At 39.2% G+C, this 16,100-nt stretch overlaps 1 protein-coding gene across 3 annotated transcripts in view; it reads left to right on the top strand.

The window, feature by feature from the left end:
• The window catches only part of LOC123500180 (beta-1,4-mannosyltransferase egh-like), a 93,955-nt gene extending 77,920 nt beyond the window's left edge, over nucleotides 1-16,035 (top strand). For all 3 annotated transcript variants that reach the window (XM_045248908.1, XM_045248909.1, XM_045248907.1), the window contains 6 exons: nucleotides 5,256-5,473; nucleotides 5,692-5,940; nucleotides 7,176-7,376; nucleotides 13,158-13,313; nucleotides 13,551-13,769; nucleotides 14,148-16,035. In XM_045248908.1, the coding sequence (XP_045104843.1) occupies nucleotides 5,261-5,473; nucleotides 5,692-5,940; nucleotides 7,176-7,376; nucleotides 13,158-13,313; nucleotides 13,551-13,769; nucleotides 14,148-14,513 (1,404 nt within the window). In that variant the 5' untranslated portion in view covers nucleotides 5,256-5,260 and the 3' untranslated portion in view covers nucleotides 14,514-16,035. The remainder of the gene's footprint in view (nucleotides 1-5,255; nucleotides 5,474-5,691; nucleotides 5,941-7,175; nucleotides 7,377-13,157; nucleotides 13,314-13,550; nucleotides 13,770-14,147) is intronic.
• The last annotated feature ends 65 nt before the right edge of the window (nucleotides 16,036-16,100 follow it).

The raw sequence follows: 16,100 nt of genomic DNA, 5'->3' as shown, positions 1-16,100 counted from the left end.
TCCATGCTCCATCTCTTTTCTCCTTTGCCCTAGCACACCTTGCATTAAACCAATCTTTTTTTCCTTCTTCTTTAGGTCTATATTTCGGAACATATTCCCTGACTCCTGTTTTGTATATTTCCAAAAATAAATTATATTTGTCTTGCATTGTCTCTGAGTTTTCCATCTCCTCCCAGTCTACGTTTTTAAAATAGTTCTTGAGATTCTCAATATCAGCCTTTCTGTAATTTAATCGGTCTCCTTTGTATGAATCGTCTCTATCTTCCTTTCTATCTTCTATATCTATTTCTAATATTGCATGGTCACTCTTTCCCAATGGGCACTTATATCTTATATCATCATTCATTTGTATACCCCTTGTAAAATCTAGGTCCAATCTCACCGGCTCGTCGTTTCCTCTGAATCTTGTGTGTGTGTGTGTGTGTGTGTGTGTGTGTGTGTGTGTGTGTGTGTGTGTGTGTGTGTGTGTGTGTGTGTGTGTGTGTGTGTGTGTGTGTGTATGTGTTTCACTTTCACTGTTTGATCTCTGCAGTCTCAGACAGCCACTTACCCTACACAGCTCAGAGCTCATTATTTCCATCTTCATAGGCCTGAGACCAGGCACACCACCACCACAACAAAGTCACAACTCCTCGATTTACATCCTGTCCTACTCACTGTGAACAGGGCTCCACGTGAAAGGACACACCCAAATATCTCCACCCGGCCAATCAACTCCAGTCCTCTCTTTTCCAGCACTCTAACCACTGAGCTACTGTGTGTTTTTGTGTGTGTGTGTGTGTGTGTGTGTGTGTGTGTGTGTGTGTGTGTGTGTGTGTTTACCTATTGTAGTTTTACACCTCTTTATGCTCATTATCCACTTGATCCATTCCGTTGATCAATTTATAAACTTGTATCAGATCCTCTCTCCCTTCTCTGTTCTGGGGTTGGTAGATCCATAGTCTTTAGTCTCTCATGTCATCCCTTCAAATTCTGGAACCATTCTTGTAGCCATTTTTTGTAGTCTCTCCAACTTCCTTATGTGTGTCTTTTTATGAGGGGTCCACACTACTCCTCTGTGTGTGTGTGTGTGTGTGTGTGTGTGTGTGTGTGTGTATTTACCTAATTGTATTTACCTAATTGTAACATACGGGAAAAGAGCTATGCTCGTGTTGTCCCGTCTCCATATCTATTAATGTCCAGCTTTTTCTTAAAATCATGAATATTCCTTGCGTTGACCACTTCCACGTCTAAACTATTCCATGCTTCCACCCTTCTATGAGGAAGCTATATTTTTCACATCTCTCCTATAAGTGGCCATTTTAGTTTTTCCCATGCCCTCTCGACATTCTTCCATTCCACATACACAGATCTTCCCTATCCATTTTTCCATGCCAATCATCACTCTGTATATTGCTATCAGGTCTCCCCTTTCTCTTCTGTTTTCCAGGGTTGGAAGTTGCATTCTTTTCAGTCTGTCTTCATAAGTCAAATCTCTTAAGTCAGGCACCATTTTGTTGCAGCCCTCTGTACTTTCTCTAGTTTCCTTATGTGTTTCTTTAAGTTCGAGCCCACTGTATTGTTGCATATTCAAGCCTCGGTCTTATCATTGCAGTAATTATTTTCTTCATCATTTCTTCATCTAGATATACGAACGCCACTCTTATGTTCCTCAATAAGTTCAATACTTCTCCAATTATTTTGTTTATATGTCTCTCTGGCGATAGGTCATTGGTAATTGTCACCCCAAGGTCTTTTTCTTCATGACTGGTTTTATGTCTTCATTTCCTATCTTGTACATACTCCTGATTCTTCTTTCACTCTTGCCAAACTCTATTTTCTTGCATTTTGTCGTGTTGAACTCCATTTGCCATGTACAGCTCCATTTCCATATTCTGTCCAAGTCTTCCTGGAGTAGTTCGCAATCTTTGTCACATCTCACTTTTCTTAACAATTTTGCATCGTCTGCAAATAGGCTCACATAACTGGACACCCCATCCACCATGTCATTTATGTAGACTGCGAACATTACTGGTGCCAACACTGATCCCTGTGGAACTCCACTCTCCACCAATCCCCATTCTGATGGTCTGTCCTTAATTATTGTTCTCATTTCTCTTCCTACCAAAAGTCTTCCATCCATTTTAGTAAACTGCCATGCACTCCTCCTACCATTTCAAGTTTCCAGATCAGTCTCTGGTGTGGTACCTTATCAAAGGCCTTTTTAAATCCAGATATATTCCATCAGCCCAACCATCTCTTTCCTGTATTACATCTATCACCCTCGAATAGTAACATATCAGGTTTGTCGTGCATGAACGCCTTTTCTAAAACCAAATTGACACTCACAAAGTATGTCATTTTTCTCCAAGAAGTCTGTCCATCTAGTCTTCACCACCCTCTCACACATCTTAGCTACCACACTTGTAAGTGACACTGGTCTATAGTTCAATGGGTCTCTCTTGTTACCTGATTTATAGATTGGGACAATGTTAGCTCTTTTCCAGTCTTGGGGCACTACACCTTCCCTTAATGAGGCATCAATTACTTCACAAACTTTTTCTGCCAATTGCTCCCTGCATTCTCTTAAAATCCATCCTGATACCCCATCAGGTCCCACAGCTTTTCTCACTTCTAAACTCCCCATCATGTTCTTGATCTCCTCCACAGTTACTTGAAACTCCTTCATAATCCCTTTCTGTTCCATTACCAGTGGTTTGTCAAAAGCAGTCTCCTTTGTGAATACCTTCCGAAAGCATCCATTCATAGCCTCTGCCATTTCCTGGGATCTTCACTGCATACTCCATTTACTTCTAAACTTTCAATACTTTCTCTATTTTTGATGTTGTTGTTCACATGTCTGTAAAAAGCCTTGGTTGGTCTTTACATTTATCAATTATATCCTTTTCTTGTTTCTTTCTTTCTTCTCTTCTAATCAACACATATTCATTTCTTGCTCTTTTGTAACTTTCCCACTGCTTAATCCGTCTTTTCCTTCTCCACCTCTTCCATGCATCCTCTTTTCTTGTTCTAGCCTTTTCACATCTATCGTTAAACCAGTCCTGCTTTCCAACTTCTCTATGTTGTCTTATTGGTACAAATTTTTCTCACCTTCTTTGTATATTTTTATAAATTCCTTCCACTTTTCATTTGCTCCTTAGCACTCTTGAATTTCATCCAATTTGTCTCTTGAAAGAATTTCTTTAGGTTTCCAAAATCTGTCTTGGCATAATTCCATCTTCCCACTTTATATTCTTCATTTCTTCTAGATTTCTCTTCGTCTATCACCTTGAACTCCAAAACTGCATGATCACTCTTTGCTAAAGGGCACTCCACCCTCATCTCCTCAATGACCATTGGCTCTGTACTAAAGACCAAGTCCAGTCTTGACGATGCTCCCTCTCCTCCAAACCTAGTATCTTCTTTGACCCACTGAGTTAACACATTTTCCATTGCCAGTGTCAATAGTGTATTTCCCCATGTTGTCTCTGATCCTTCCATTGACCAGTCCTCCCAACACACCTCTTTACAATTAAAATCTCCCATCATTATAGTTCGTTCACAGCCACCCAACATTTCTTCCAGACATGTTCCTGTATCACTTATCATTTCTTCATATTCCTGTACTGACCATGCATTTGTCTTAGGTGGTACGTACACCACTATGTAGTGCCTCTTTTTCCTTCATTAGTTTCTGCTCTGATCTTTAGCACTTCTGCCTTTCCCATACCTTTTTCACTTGATCCACCTTTATATCTTTTTAACCAGCAACATCACTCCTCCTCCCATCTTACCTACTCTATTTCTTTTCCAAACGTTATATTTCCTTCTCCAACCTTCATCAGGTCTTCTCCTCTCTCAGTTTTGTTTCAGTAAGACCCACAATATCTGGGTTCTTGTCCCTCAAGTAATCGTTGAGTTCTAAAATCCCGATATCACTCCATTTATGTTGGAATACATTACATTTCGCTCATATGTAAGTTTCTTTAGTCCTTTCTTGCTGTACTTTTCTGGGTTATGAACCACTTCCTCAGTCTCATATCCAAGATTCTCCAGAAAAACTCTTTCTTCTCCTCTTCTGTCCTCTCTTCATTTTTTTCAAAGCCTCCTTTCTCAACTCATTTAACATTTCTCTTTCCTTTTCACCGAGATCTCTTCTCAACCAAATCTTCCTTGTTGTTTCCTGCTGGGCTAGCCTCCATGACTTCTCCACCAATTCATCTACATCCTTTTGTGACTTAAGTTTGATTCTTATTGGCCTCATACCTTCTCTTGTGAACTTTCCAATTCTATGGAAGTCCTCTATTTCTTGTACTAGGTCTTTTCCTCCTCCTGCACCACATTAATGATATTATTTATCACCTTTTTATGTTTTTCTCTCTCCATTTTACTCGGTGTCTTATCCTCCTCCACACCAAATATCACCACACATCTCTTTTTGTCTACAGTTTCCCTCACCAATGTCTCATTTGACTTAATAACCTTCACCACTTTCTCAGCTATCTTCTCTTCTATGATCTGTTGATCTATAATTTCAGCAAGGCCCAAAGTTTTCTCCCTGACTCTTTGATTTCCTTTTCCAGACTTGCAACTTTGTAATTTACCTCCTTTCTTTCCACTTCCTGACTTTTTCCATTCAGCCTGCTTCTCCATCACTTTTCCTAGAGATTCTCCACATTTTTCGCAATTCACTTTAATTAGCTTAACTTCCTCTTTCAGTGCTGCATTTTCCTTCTTCATATCGGCACAGTCTCTTTTTACATTGTCATAACTCGTTTCCAGGCCCTCATACTTTTCAAACAGTTTTTCAATTTTACCTTCTAACTCCAGAATTTTCTTCACATAAGTGCTCTTCTCCATTATTCCTTGAAACCCTGTGAAGTCTGATTCCTCTTTCGAGTTCACGGCCGCCATGTTGCGCCATGTGTGTGTGTGTGTGTGTGTGTGTGTGTGTGTGTAGTTATTAACTTATCAACTTTTCACAAAGGCATATCAATAGATATGAAGATTATCTAAACAGGTTAGAGATATTCTTATAATATTAACTTTGTAGTTAGGGATGTGTGGACAGGGAGAAGCCTTCTACTATGCTTTCCTGTTCGCCCTACATGTAGCTAGATTGAGTATTGTAATCAAACAACTTAGGAAGGATCCAAGGCTGTAAATTCTTTTGTAATATTGCATATTGTATCATTTAAGAGAGAATTACTGGCTGATGTGTGGTGTTCAGTGCTATCTCACAGCTCAATGCTAAATTTATTGTTTTGTCTATCCAGGTAAAATGGTGGTGAGTTGGGTAAGCTCGGCCTTCTCTGAGAAATTGCACACCACCAAGCATGTGGCACACGTGTGTCTCCTTCTCATCGTGGTGTTCCTGTTTGAGGTGGGAGCCGGAGGCCTCTGGGGGGGAACACCCACCACAGCTGCATATCCTCCTCTAGTCACCCTCCTTTTTCAACTGTTGAGACTCTTGCCTCTTCTGGCACTGCCTCAGGTGAAAGAAATAGGATAGTCTATTTTCAATACTTGGTATCATTATGTACATGTGTGTTGCAATTATTTTATTATATAATGTGACCTGATCCCCACATACTGATAGTCTATTTTCAATACTTGGTATCATTATGTACATGTGTGTTGCAATTATTTTATTATATAATGTGACCTGATCCCCACATACTGAACCTTAATAACTTGTCTGTTTTCTTACAGGCAGTTTTTAATTTCCTGGGCTTCATCTGCTTCAATGCCTTCCCTGAGAGAGCCAAACTGAAGGGTTCTCCTCTCTTAGCACCATTCCTGTGCCTGAGGGTGGTCACACGTGGAGATTACCCGGACTTGGTCAGAACCAATGTTAATCGCAACCTTAATACCTGCTTACGTGTTGGCCTTGAAAAGTTTATGATTGAGGTTGTTACTGATAAAAAAATTGACCTCCCCGAAAACCAGAGGATCAGACAGGTCAGTCAGTATATATGCATTGAGTTTCTTGATGTGATGATAATAACATTCACGTAAAGTTTTACTGGTGAAACCGTTAAGAATATATATGTTAGCATTTTTTTGGTTCCTTGTTCAGGTCACCCTGTGTGGGATTGCCAGCCAGGTATATAAGTAGGTAGTATTTTTCCACATACAGGTAACTCTCGATTTACACGATAGATGCATTCGCGTAAAACAAACATGTAATTTTCATAAGAAACAATAAATAACGCAGGATGTGGTCCAAAAAAATTTGTACAAAATACTCTATTTATTTGGCTAAATTAACATGTTTTTATTATTTACCATTCTAAATACTAGAAGTGCATTTAAAGTAAAGGGAAAAGCAAGAAATAATAAGAGAAAGCAAAAAAATAATGAGAAAACAACAAAACAAAGAATACATAAACACAACACTCACTGCATCACTGCCTTCACCACTCACACCACAGTCAGTCACCATCTCCCTCTGAGCTTTTCCACCTTATCAAAAATCCACTTATCAGAAATAACTCCTCAGTATAAAAGTAAACACTAGTAAAAAAGTAAACGCAGGACGCCAAGCACACGCCGTCACTGTCCACCTCCGAGTCAAGGACGTCATCATCCACCTGTGCTTCCTCTGCTTCCACCACTTCTATGGGATTGTCCTTATCCTTTTCTGGTACTACATCTTCCATTGGTGTTTTCTTGAAAAACTGCAGCATGATGGTCAGGCGCTTTTTCTTGGAAAATTCTTTTTGCATCACTTACAGAAGAGTGTGTCCATGGCAACAGAGCTCCCACCTATCGGCCAACTGTGGAACTCTCTGGCGCGCAGTTTGAAAATGCAGTTGGGCCAAATCGTGTATAAGCAAACCGATTGCTTAAATTAAATTAATTATAATATTTTTTCGGTCGCATAATAACAAAAACGTGTAAATTAAACACCCGTAAATCGAGTTACCTGTACTAGAGTTTTATGGCTGTATGTAAGTACACCTCAGAATATTTTTATATATTTTCTTAATGTCTATGTGTACATACATCTTTGTATGATCTTATCACCATGATGTTTATGATTGCATTAAGGGAATCATCTGAAATCTACTTCTGTAATAATTAAGTGGGAGTTGAGGTAAGTGAGATTTTCCAGGAGCAAATTTTCATGTTTTATTTTGTACTTTAGATTAGCAAGATTACTTTTCAAGTGACCTATTGTAATTACTTCTCAGGTGGTCGTTCCGTCAAGTTATCGGCCCAAGAGTGGAGCGCTGTTCAAGGCTCGAGCATTACAGTACTGCCTGGAGGAGGATGTCAACCTTTTAGCAGATACAGACTGGATAGTTCACTTGGATGAAGAAACTCTGGCAACTGAGGCTGCTATTCGAGGGATCCTCAACTTTGTTATAGAAGGCAGGCACCAGTTTGGTCAGGTCAGTGGTTAGTGTGTGTGTGTATGTGTGTGTGTGTGTTTTTTTTTTTTTTTTTTTTTTTTTTTTTATGAAGGGAAGAGTCAGCCAAGAGCAAAAAAAAGAAAAGATTTAAAAAGGCCCACTTGAGTGCTGGCTCTCTACAAAGAGGAAATGTCAGCCAAAATTAGGGAGCAAATGCCTCGATACCTCCCTCTTAAAAGAAGACAAGTCGTAGGAAGTTGGAAATACAGGTGCAGGGAGGGAGTTACAGAGTTTACCAGTGAAAGGTATGAATGATTGAGATTACTAGTAAACTCTTGCGTCAGAGAGTTGGACAGAATAGGGATGAGAGGAAGAAGAAAGCCTTGTGCAGCAAGGCTGCAGGAGGAGGGGAGGCATGCAGTTAGCAAGATCAGTAGAACAGTTAGCATGAAAATATGTAGTGATAAAAGATAGAAAGAGATGCAACATTTCAGCAGTGAGAAAGAGGCTGAAGACAGTTAGTCAGAGGAAGGGAGTTGATGAGATGAAAAGCTTTTGATTCCACCCTATCTAGTAAAACTGTGTGACTGGAACCTCCCCAAAACAACCGAAGAGTACTCCATACAGGGGTGGATAAGGCCCTTGTATAGAGTTAGCAATTGGAGGGACGAGAAAAACTGGCGGAGATGCCTCAGAATGCTTAACTTCATAGAAGCTGTTTAGCAAGAGATGAGATGTGTAGTTTCCAGTTAAGATTATGAGTAAAGGACAGACTGAGGATATTTAGTGTGGAAGAGGGAGACAGTTGAGTGTCATTGAAAAAGAGGGGAGAGTTGTATTGGAGGTTGTGTTGAGTTGATAGAATAAGGAATTGAGTTTTTGAGGCATTGAAAACTACTAGATTTTCTCTGCCCCAATCGGAAATCTTAGAAAGATCGGAAGTCAGGCATTCTGTGGCGTCCCTGCATGATATGTTGACTTCCTGAAGGGTTGGTCATCTCTGAAAGGATGTGGAAAGATATAGGGTGATATCATCAGCGTAGGAGTGGATAGGGCAAGAAGTTTGGTTAAGAAGGTCATTAATGAATAATAGAAAGAGAGTGGGTGACAAGACAGAACCCTGAGGAACTCCACTATTAATAGATTTAGGAGAAGAACAGTGGCCGTCTACCACAGCAGCAATAGAACGGTCGGAAAGGAAACTTGAGATAAAGTTACAGAGAGAAGGACAGAAGCCGTAGGAGGGCAGCTTTGAAATCAAAGTTTTATGCCAGACTCTATCAAAAGCTTTTGATATGTCTAACACGACAACAAAAGTTTCAGTTTCACTGAAATCTCTAAAAGAGGATGACCAAGACTCAGTAAGGATAGCCAGAAGATCATCAATAGAGTGACCTTGACGGAAGCCATACTCACGATCAGATAGAAGATTGTGAAGTGACAAATGTTTGAGAATCTTCCTATTCAGGATAGATTAAAAACTTTAGACAAGCAAAGAGATTAAAGCTATAGGATGATAGTTTGAGAGATTAGAACAGTCACTCTTTTTAAGAACAGGCTGAATGTGGGCAAACTTCCAACAAGAAGGAAAGGTAGAAGTCGATAGTCATAGTTGAAAGAGTTTGGCCAGGCAAGGTGCAAGCATGGAAGCACAGTTTTTGAGAACAATAGGAGGGACCCCATTAGGACCATAAGGGTTGATTCACACCATAGGTTCGATCGCGCTCCGCTCTCGCTCCAGTCTCGGTCCGGTTCAGTAATGTTTAATGTTCAATGTAAGCATTCACACTGGCAGTAACAGTTCGCTATCGCTCCAGTCGTGATACATTTAAAAGATATTTTGACTGGAGCGAGAGCGGAGCGAGACCGGACTGTTGCAGCCAGTGTGAACTAGCAACGGTCCGCTCCAGTCATGATTCAGCCTTTGTATGGGGAAATGTTTCTGCCTTTCATCCTATAAAACATGGAGGATCAGAAGAAAACATTACAATGGGATCATGCAAAAGATAGATAAATAATTAGATAAAGAATAAAATTTTATTTATCACTAATATAAGGATAATTTTTACAGTTGGCATATATATATACATATATATATATATATATATATATATATATATATATATATATATATATATATATATATATATATATATATATATATATATGAGTACACTGGAAAAAATATGCGAAAGTTAATTACATCTTGTGGTTTTCATCCTCAATTTTTTTAGGGTATTTTTTTTTTTTTTTTTTTTTTTTTTTTTTTTTTTTTTTTCAAGTGTTCCAATGTTCACAAGTAGTTGAAAAATTTAATTTCATCATCAATATGATGAGGATATAAAGTATGTATCTTTCCTTCACTCTTTCTATCTTTCAGCATAGGATGAACCCACAATCTACTTTTTTGCTTTTTTTCTTCTTCGTTAAGTGCAGTGGCGATCACTGCCAAATTGGATGGAGAAAAGTCACACATCCTCCGTCACTGGTGGTATGACTTCCATTAGTGTTGAAGGAGAGGAAGGGATGGGACCGATAGCGGAGCGAGAGCGGACCGAACATGTGAATGCACCAGGACTTTGACAGGAGTGAGATCGGAGCGAGAGCGAAGCCAGACCAGACCAATAATGTGAATCAATCCTAAGCCTTCTGAGGGTTTAGGCCAGCGAGGGCATGGAAAACATTATTATGAAGAATTTTCATTGAAGACATGAAATAGTCAGAGGGATGAGGAGAGGGAGGGACAAGTCCAGAATCATCCAAGGTGGAGTTGTTAGCAAATATTTGAGAGAAGAGTTCAGCCTTAGAGGCAGATGAGATGGCATTGGTGCCATCAGGATGAAATAAAGGAGGAAAAGATGAAGAAGCAAAATTATTGGAAACATTTTTGGCAAGATGCCAGAAGTCCTGAAGGGAGTTTGAGTTTGAAAGATTTTGACATTTTCTATTTATGAAGGAGTGTTTGGCAAGTTTAAAAACGGACTTGGCATGATTCTGGGCAGAAATATAAAGTGCGTGAGATTCAGGAGATGGAAGGCTCAAGTACCTTTTTGGTTGAGGAATGTATGTCTCTATGCCAGACACTATCACCTCTGTTATGTGTTCAGCACAAAGCAAAGAGATGGGTCTTTGACAAAGAAACAGTAATCATTCCATGGAAAATCAGCATAATAGTTCTTTAGGTTCCCCTAACTGGCAGAGGCCAAATGCCAGAGGCACCTCCATTTAGGGGGATCTTGGGGAGGGATTGGAGAAATAAGACAAGATATAGAAATGAGATTGTGATTAGAGGAGCCCAACGAAGATGATAGGGTAACAGCATAAGCAGAAGGATTAGAAGTAAGAAGAGATCAAGAATTTTGGGTGTGTCTTCAAGATGGTCAAGAATATGAGTAGGGTGTTGCACCAGTTGCTCTAGGTCATGGAGGATAGCAAAGTTGAAGGCTAGTTCACCAGGATGATCAGTGAAGGGAGAGGAAAGCCAAAGCTGGTGGTGAACATTGAGATTTCCAATAATGAAGATCTCTGCAAAAGGGTAGAGGGACAGAATGTGCTCCACTTTGAAAGTTAAATAGTAAAAGAATTTACTATAGTCAGAGGAGTTAGGGGAGAGGTAGACAGCACAGATAAATTTAGTTAGAGTGTGACTATTGAGTCGAAGCCAGATGATGGAAAACTCAGAAGATTCGAGAATGTGGGCACAAGAGCAAGTTAAGTCGTTGCGTACATAGATACAACATCCAGCTTTGGAATGAAAATGAGAATAGAGAAAGTAAGAGGGAACAGAGAAGGGGCTACTGTCAGTTGCCTCAGATAGCTGTATTTCAGTGAGGAAAAGAAGATGAAGTTTAGTAGAGGAGAGGTGGTGTTCTACAACTTGAAAATTAGATCTAAGACTGCTAATGTTGCAGAAGTTAATGTAGAAAAAATTGAGGGAGGTGTCAAGACATTTGAAATCATCGTCAAGAGAGGAGTCTGACTTGGGGACATTTCTGGTCCCCTCCCCAGAGGGGGAATCTGAGGCTGGGTTTAGAGTCACCATTTTTTTATTTTAAATTTTAATTGAAGGGTGTATGTGTAGTAAGTGCATGTAGTTTTGATGAAGGAGATTTGGCTTTAGAGGACAGGCTGTAACTACCCCCTTGAGTTGTGAGACATAAAGGGAAACGTTCAGCGAGATCACAACTAGCTTTAATGGAAAGTTCACAGCAGCCCTTGAACTAGTGCTATTAAACCTTGGTGGGAGTAAATTATCATTTTGGTAGGTGTCTACTGTTATGATATAATCACCTGCAGAAATCTTCATATCTCTTGTATCCCACGCATTTCCTGCGCCCCAAAAAAAAAAAAAAAAAAAATCATGCATTAAATTGAATAGAAAACTATTATTCCATTTTTCTAAAAGTAATGAGAGATATTGCAATATGTCACAGATTATCAGCCTCACCCTGTAGGGTACCCTGGTTGGCGCTGCCCTCCAAGGACATTTTATGGAGGATTTACGCTCTACCCACACAATTCCTTATTTATCGAGACTAAACATGTTTATCCTCAACTATTTGGCAGCCAGACATAGCAACGATGAATTCATTGACAAGTTATATTAGTTTTTGTATGAAAATAGGTGGCGCAGTGACTAACGCTGACATTCATGTGTGCTACTGAAACCATTAGTGGACCACAACATACCTCACTTATGGTGGAAACACAATGCCTGGTTCTCTCTGGCACGCACACAGCCTCATCATTTCCGCTCTCTGTTTGTGTTGTGGGACTTTACACAGGACATGTGTACAGACCCGCCTGATGCACAGACTCTCCAGTACTCTAGAACCTATATATCATGGTGACATGTAGGTAACTTTAAACCACTTGACAAATGGCAAAGTTTTTAAGGCTGTATGTGGTGGGATTCGAACTTATGCATGGATGTCTGTCCAATCCCACACTCACTACCTTATCCACTAAGCTGCTGCTTCCCTTAAAACTCAAACAGCCATTTGGAACAAATTAATTTTGAGTATTGAGTCTCCACTGTATTTTTCAATGAATTATCTGTTGCTGCATGACAAATGGAATAGGAATGGAACTGCTGATTCTGGATATCCATACAATTCCAGCAGAGAATTGTACTGTCGTAAGATTTAGTAGCCTAACAAAGGAAACATAAGATGGCAATCTTACATGCCCAAAAGAATACAAATACTTGAGTTGTGTCATTGTTTGTGTGAAAATTCTCTTTGGTAGAGCTAATCTAAAGGTTATGTTTTGTAAACATAATGGAAAAGAATGATAAATTCAGTCTTGAGTGTGTGTATGTACCAGAAGGCACCTTTCCTTGCTTAACAGATGGTAAAACTGTCATGAAATCATCTTTATAAGATAGCAGCTTCCAAGGCATCAAAAGATCCTCTTATCTCATTCTCAGTCTGCCTCCAAATGCTTTCTTTTCCAAGATGATTGACTGTGATTTGCAGATGATGGTCACATAAGCAGTAATAGTTGTTGTGAAAGCTGATGAGCCAGTAGTGTACTCCAGCAATCAGTTGTGATGACATGACCTTTTTTTTTTTCAGGTTCCTACTTATGCTCTTTTTTATGTTGACCTATTTTTTATTTATTGTACTTTTTTTTTGGAATTAATTTGTTTATGCTTTGCTCATGTAACATTTTGCTTTCTGAATATTGCAGAAGGAATGTAAAAGATAAAGCAGTATAAATAATGAACTTTCATACTGATTAACACAATAGAAATTTTATGATGTACATTAACAAGAAAAATATCATTTTTATTCATATTATCTTTCTCATGAATTGCAGGGGTTGATAACATATGCAAATGAAAACATCAAGAACTGGTTCACAACTTTGGCAGACAGCTTTCGAGTCTCAGATGACATGGGGAAGCTCAGGTTTCAATTCAAGGTTTTCCATAAGCCACTCTTTGGCTGGAAGGGTTCCTATGTTGTTACTCAGGTAAAGATTTGCATTGCTTTTTCTTTAGATAAGTTATAATGATATTGAATCACTGAATACAGACCTAACCTTTGAATATTACCACAGAATTCCTGTATGCTAATCATGAAGTGCTTATAATTTTCTGAAGGTGTGTGTATTTATTGATAGTATTGATAAATTAATCCATAATGTACTGTAACATTCTATCTGGCACTTTAATCCTCTAAAAACTTGATAAGGAGACCACACTTTCAGACTGGTGCCGAGCGGCGGGTGACCTTTGACCATGGCCCAGATGGGAGTGTGGCTGAGGACAACTACTTTGGTATGGTGGCACTGCGGGAAGGCTACTCTTTTGACTTCATTGAAGGAGAAATGTGGGAGAAATCCCCCTTCACCATCTATGACTTCCTTCAGCAGCGAAAGAGGTGGCTGCAGGGGATCCTCTTGGTGGTGCACAGCCCACACATCCCAGTAAGTGTTGCCAGACAAAGAAGGCTTTCTGGATTTAAGGTTATCATAGTTACTAATATTCATTTTTACTTCTAATGTCACAAAGTGATGTGTATTTCTATATTGCCATTTCTTACTGGGATTCCTTTTAATGTTATAAAGTATAAACTCATGCATATCATATCATCACATCAAAGTTCCTTATGCACATTGTCACTTCATTTGTTGCGGGTTATGTCAGTGTATCTTTAAGCTCCTCAGTTTTGGCATTGTTACATTTTTCATGGAAATTAGGTGCCTGCACCACACAGTAGTATAGACACAGTACAATATTATATTCTCCATTTATCTATTTTTGTGTCCACTTGTGTACATATTTCAAACTGTGTTTTTCCCTAGGTGAGCACCAAGTGGCTTCTGGCTGTCTCCCTCTACTCGTGGATCACCATGCCCCTGGCTCTAGCCTCAGTAGTCCTAAGCACCATCTTTCCTGTTCCTGTGCCTGGGTTTATCAATGTGGTTGCAGCATTTGTTGGAGCCGTAAACTTTTATATGTACATTTTTGGTGTAATTAAGTCATTCCGTGTGGACCGTCTGGGGTGGCTGCGGATGACAATGTGTGTGGCTGGGGCACTCATCACCATGCCCTTTAACTTCTTGGTGGAGAACATTGCTGTAGTGAGAGGGTTGGTAGGCAACAAACACAAATTTTACATTGTGGACAAAGTAATGGGAGCTCCTGATAAAGTAGTCAGCACTGTTTAAATTGTGGGCTGGCTTGCCTAGTCATGTGTACACATATATTTTCTCCCCTCCCTTCTTCTTGCAGCTTACCAGCACAACCACTGCCACTTGCCAGAGAAATGCTAAAGCTACATGTGTCTCTTAGAATGATGAAAACATGGGTTTATGAAATTACAGTAAAGCCAAAGCACCTCAAGTGTTTAGTATTCTGTTATAGACAGAATAATATTTGCATTTGCAAGCTATCTGCTTATTGAAGATAATATTCTTGACTCATGGTTGTTGTCCAAAACTACTAATGTTACAAGAATGAAAAATGAATGATCAGATCTAAGAGCAAAAGCAAACATTGCTTGCATTTCATAGAATATATTAACAGTGAATTTTTCACTAAAAATATATCTTCATCATTTGTGAAATGTTTTGAAATTTCCCATAGATTTATTATTTTATGATACTTGCATTAATTGGTGATTATATTAATTTCATTGGGAAGGTATCACTAAAACAATCAGTCATTTTAAGAAAAACTTGTAGTGATATTGCTGAACACTTAAACAAGGGTTCTCATTGTGTGCTGGTGGTGCTGGTAGTTCTAATTTACAGTGCTCAGGGATGTGAATTTGTTTGAGCAGTCCTGTAGCAATGTGGCTTGTTTTAGGCATCATGTGGGAAATTTAATCAGGATGAGTGCAAGAATAAAAACTATGAAAGGCACAAATCAAAACGTGGTGCTGGAGCAGAGTCGTGGTTGGCCCTGTGATTCTCAGTTTTGCTTGTTAAGAGAGTTGTATTGGTCAGTCTTAAGCAAACAGCACAAGATAGGAGGTGGAGCATTGCTTATTAGCGCAATTTAGACCGAGTGCTACTTAAGCTCGATCAGGTGGTGCCACATGCACCCCGCCCTTGTGATACACATTCACTGCCAGTTAAAAGCAGAAAGCTGATATTTTGGCCTCCGTTATTTCCCTGTGCCAGGGCATTAAGTTCAGACTGCTCTGAACTTGCCATAGTTTTTTTTTTATTTATTTTATTATTATTATTATTATTATTATTATTTTATTTTTTTTTTTTTTTTTTTTTCTCCCCATAATGAATAGTTGATAGCCGATGTCAACTGTATTTATTGCATTAAGTGTCTATTTTTGTTACTTAGCTGTGTACATGCATTTCCTTTAAGTTGTGTCCCTATTCCCAGAAGCTTTCTCAGAAGGCAGTAGAATATTTTTCCCATTACAATAATCTCTGGTACTGTTCTTGTAGTGTTTCCATGCTAAAAGGACGTGTACATTCAAAGTGATACCTTCCACTGTACAGTGTACCTGTGTATGCAAACTGCACAGAACCTCTCTTGCTGACCTCAGAAGAAATTAGAAATTAAAGTAAATATGACTTCTGCTTGTAACTTTTTTTTTTTTTTTTTTTTTTTTTTTTTTTACAGATTTGTCATCAACATTACTTAAAACATCTACAAAAAATCCACACACACACACACACACACACACACACACACACACACACACACACACACACACACACACACCGCCCGGCTCAGTGGTTAGAGCACTGGCTTCACAAGCCAGAGGACCGGGGTTCGATTCCCCGGCA

Source organism: Portunus trituberculatus, chromosome 50, assembly GCF_017591435.1.
Source record: "Portunus trituberculatus isolate SZX2019 chromosome 50, ASM1759143v1, whole genome shotgun sequence".
Classification (NCBI taxonomy): Eukaryota; Metazoa; Arthropoda; class Malacostraca; order Decapoda; family Portunidae; genus Portunus; species Portunus trituberculatus.
This window is presented reverse-complemented; position numbering and strand designations above follow the sequence as displayed.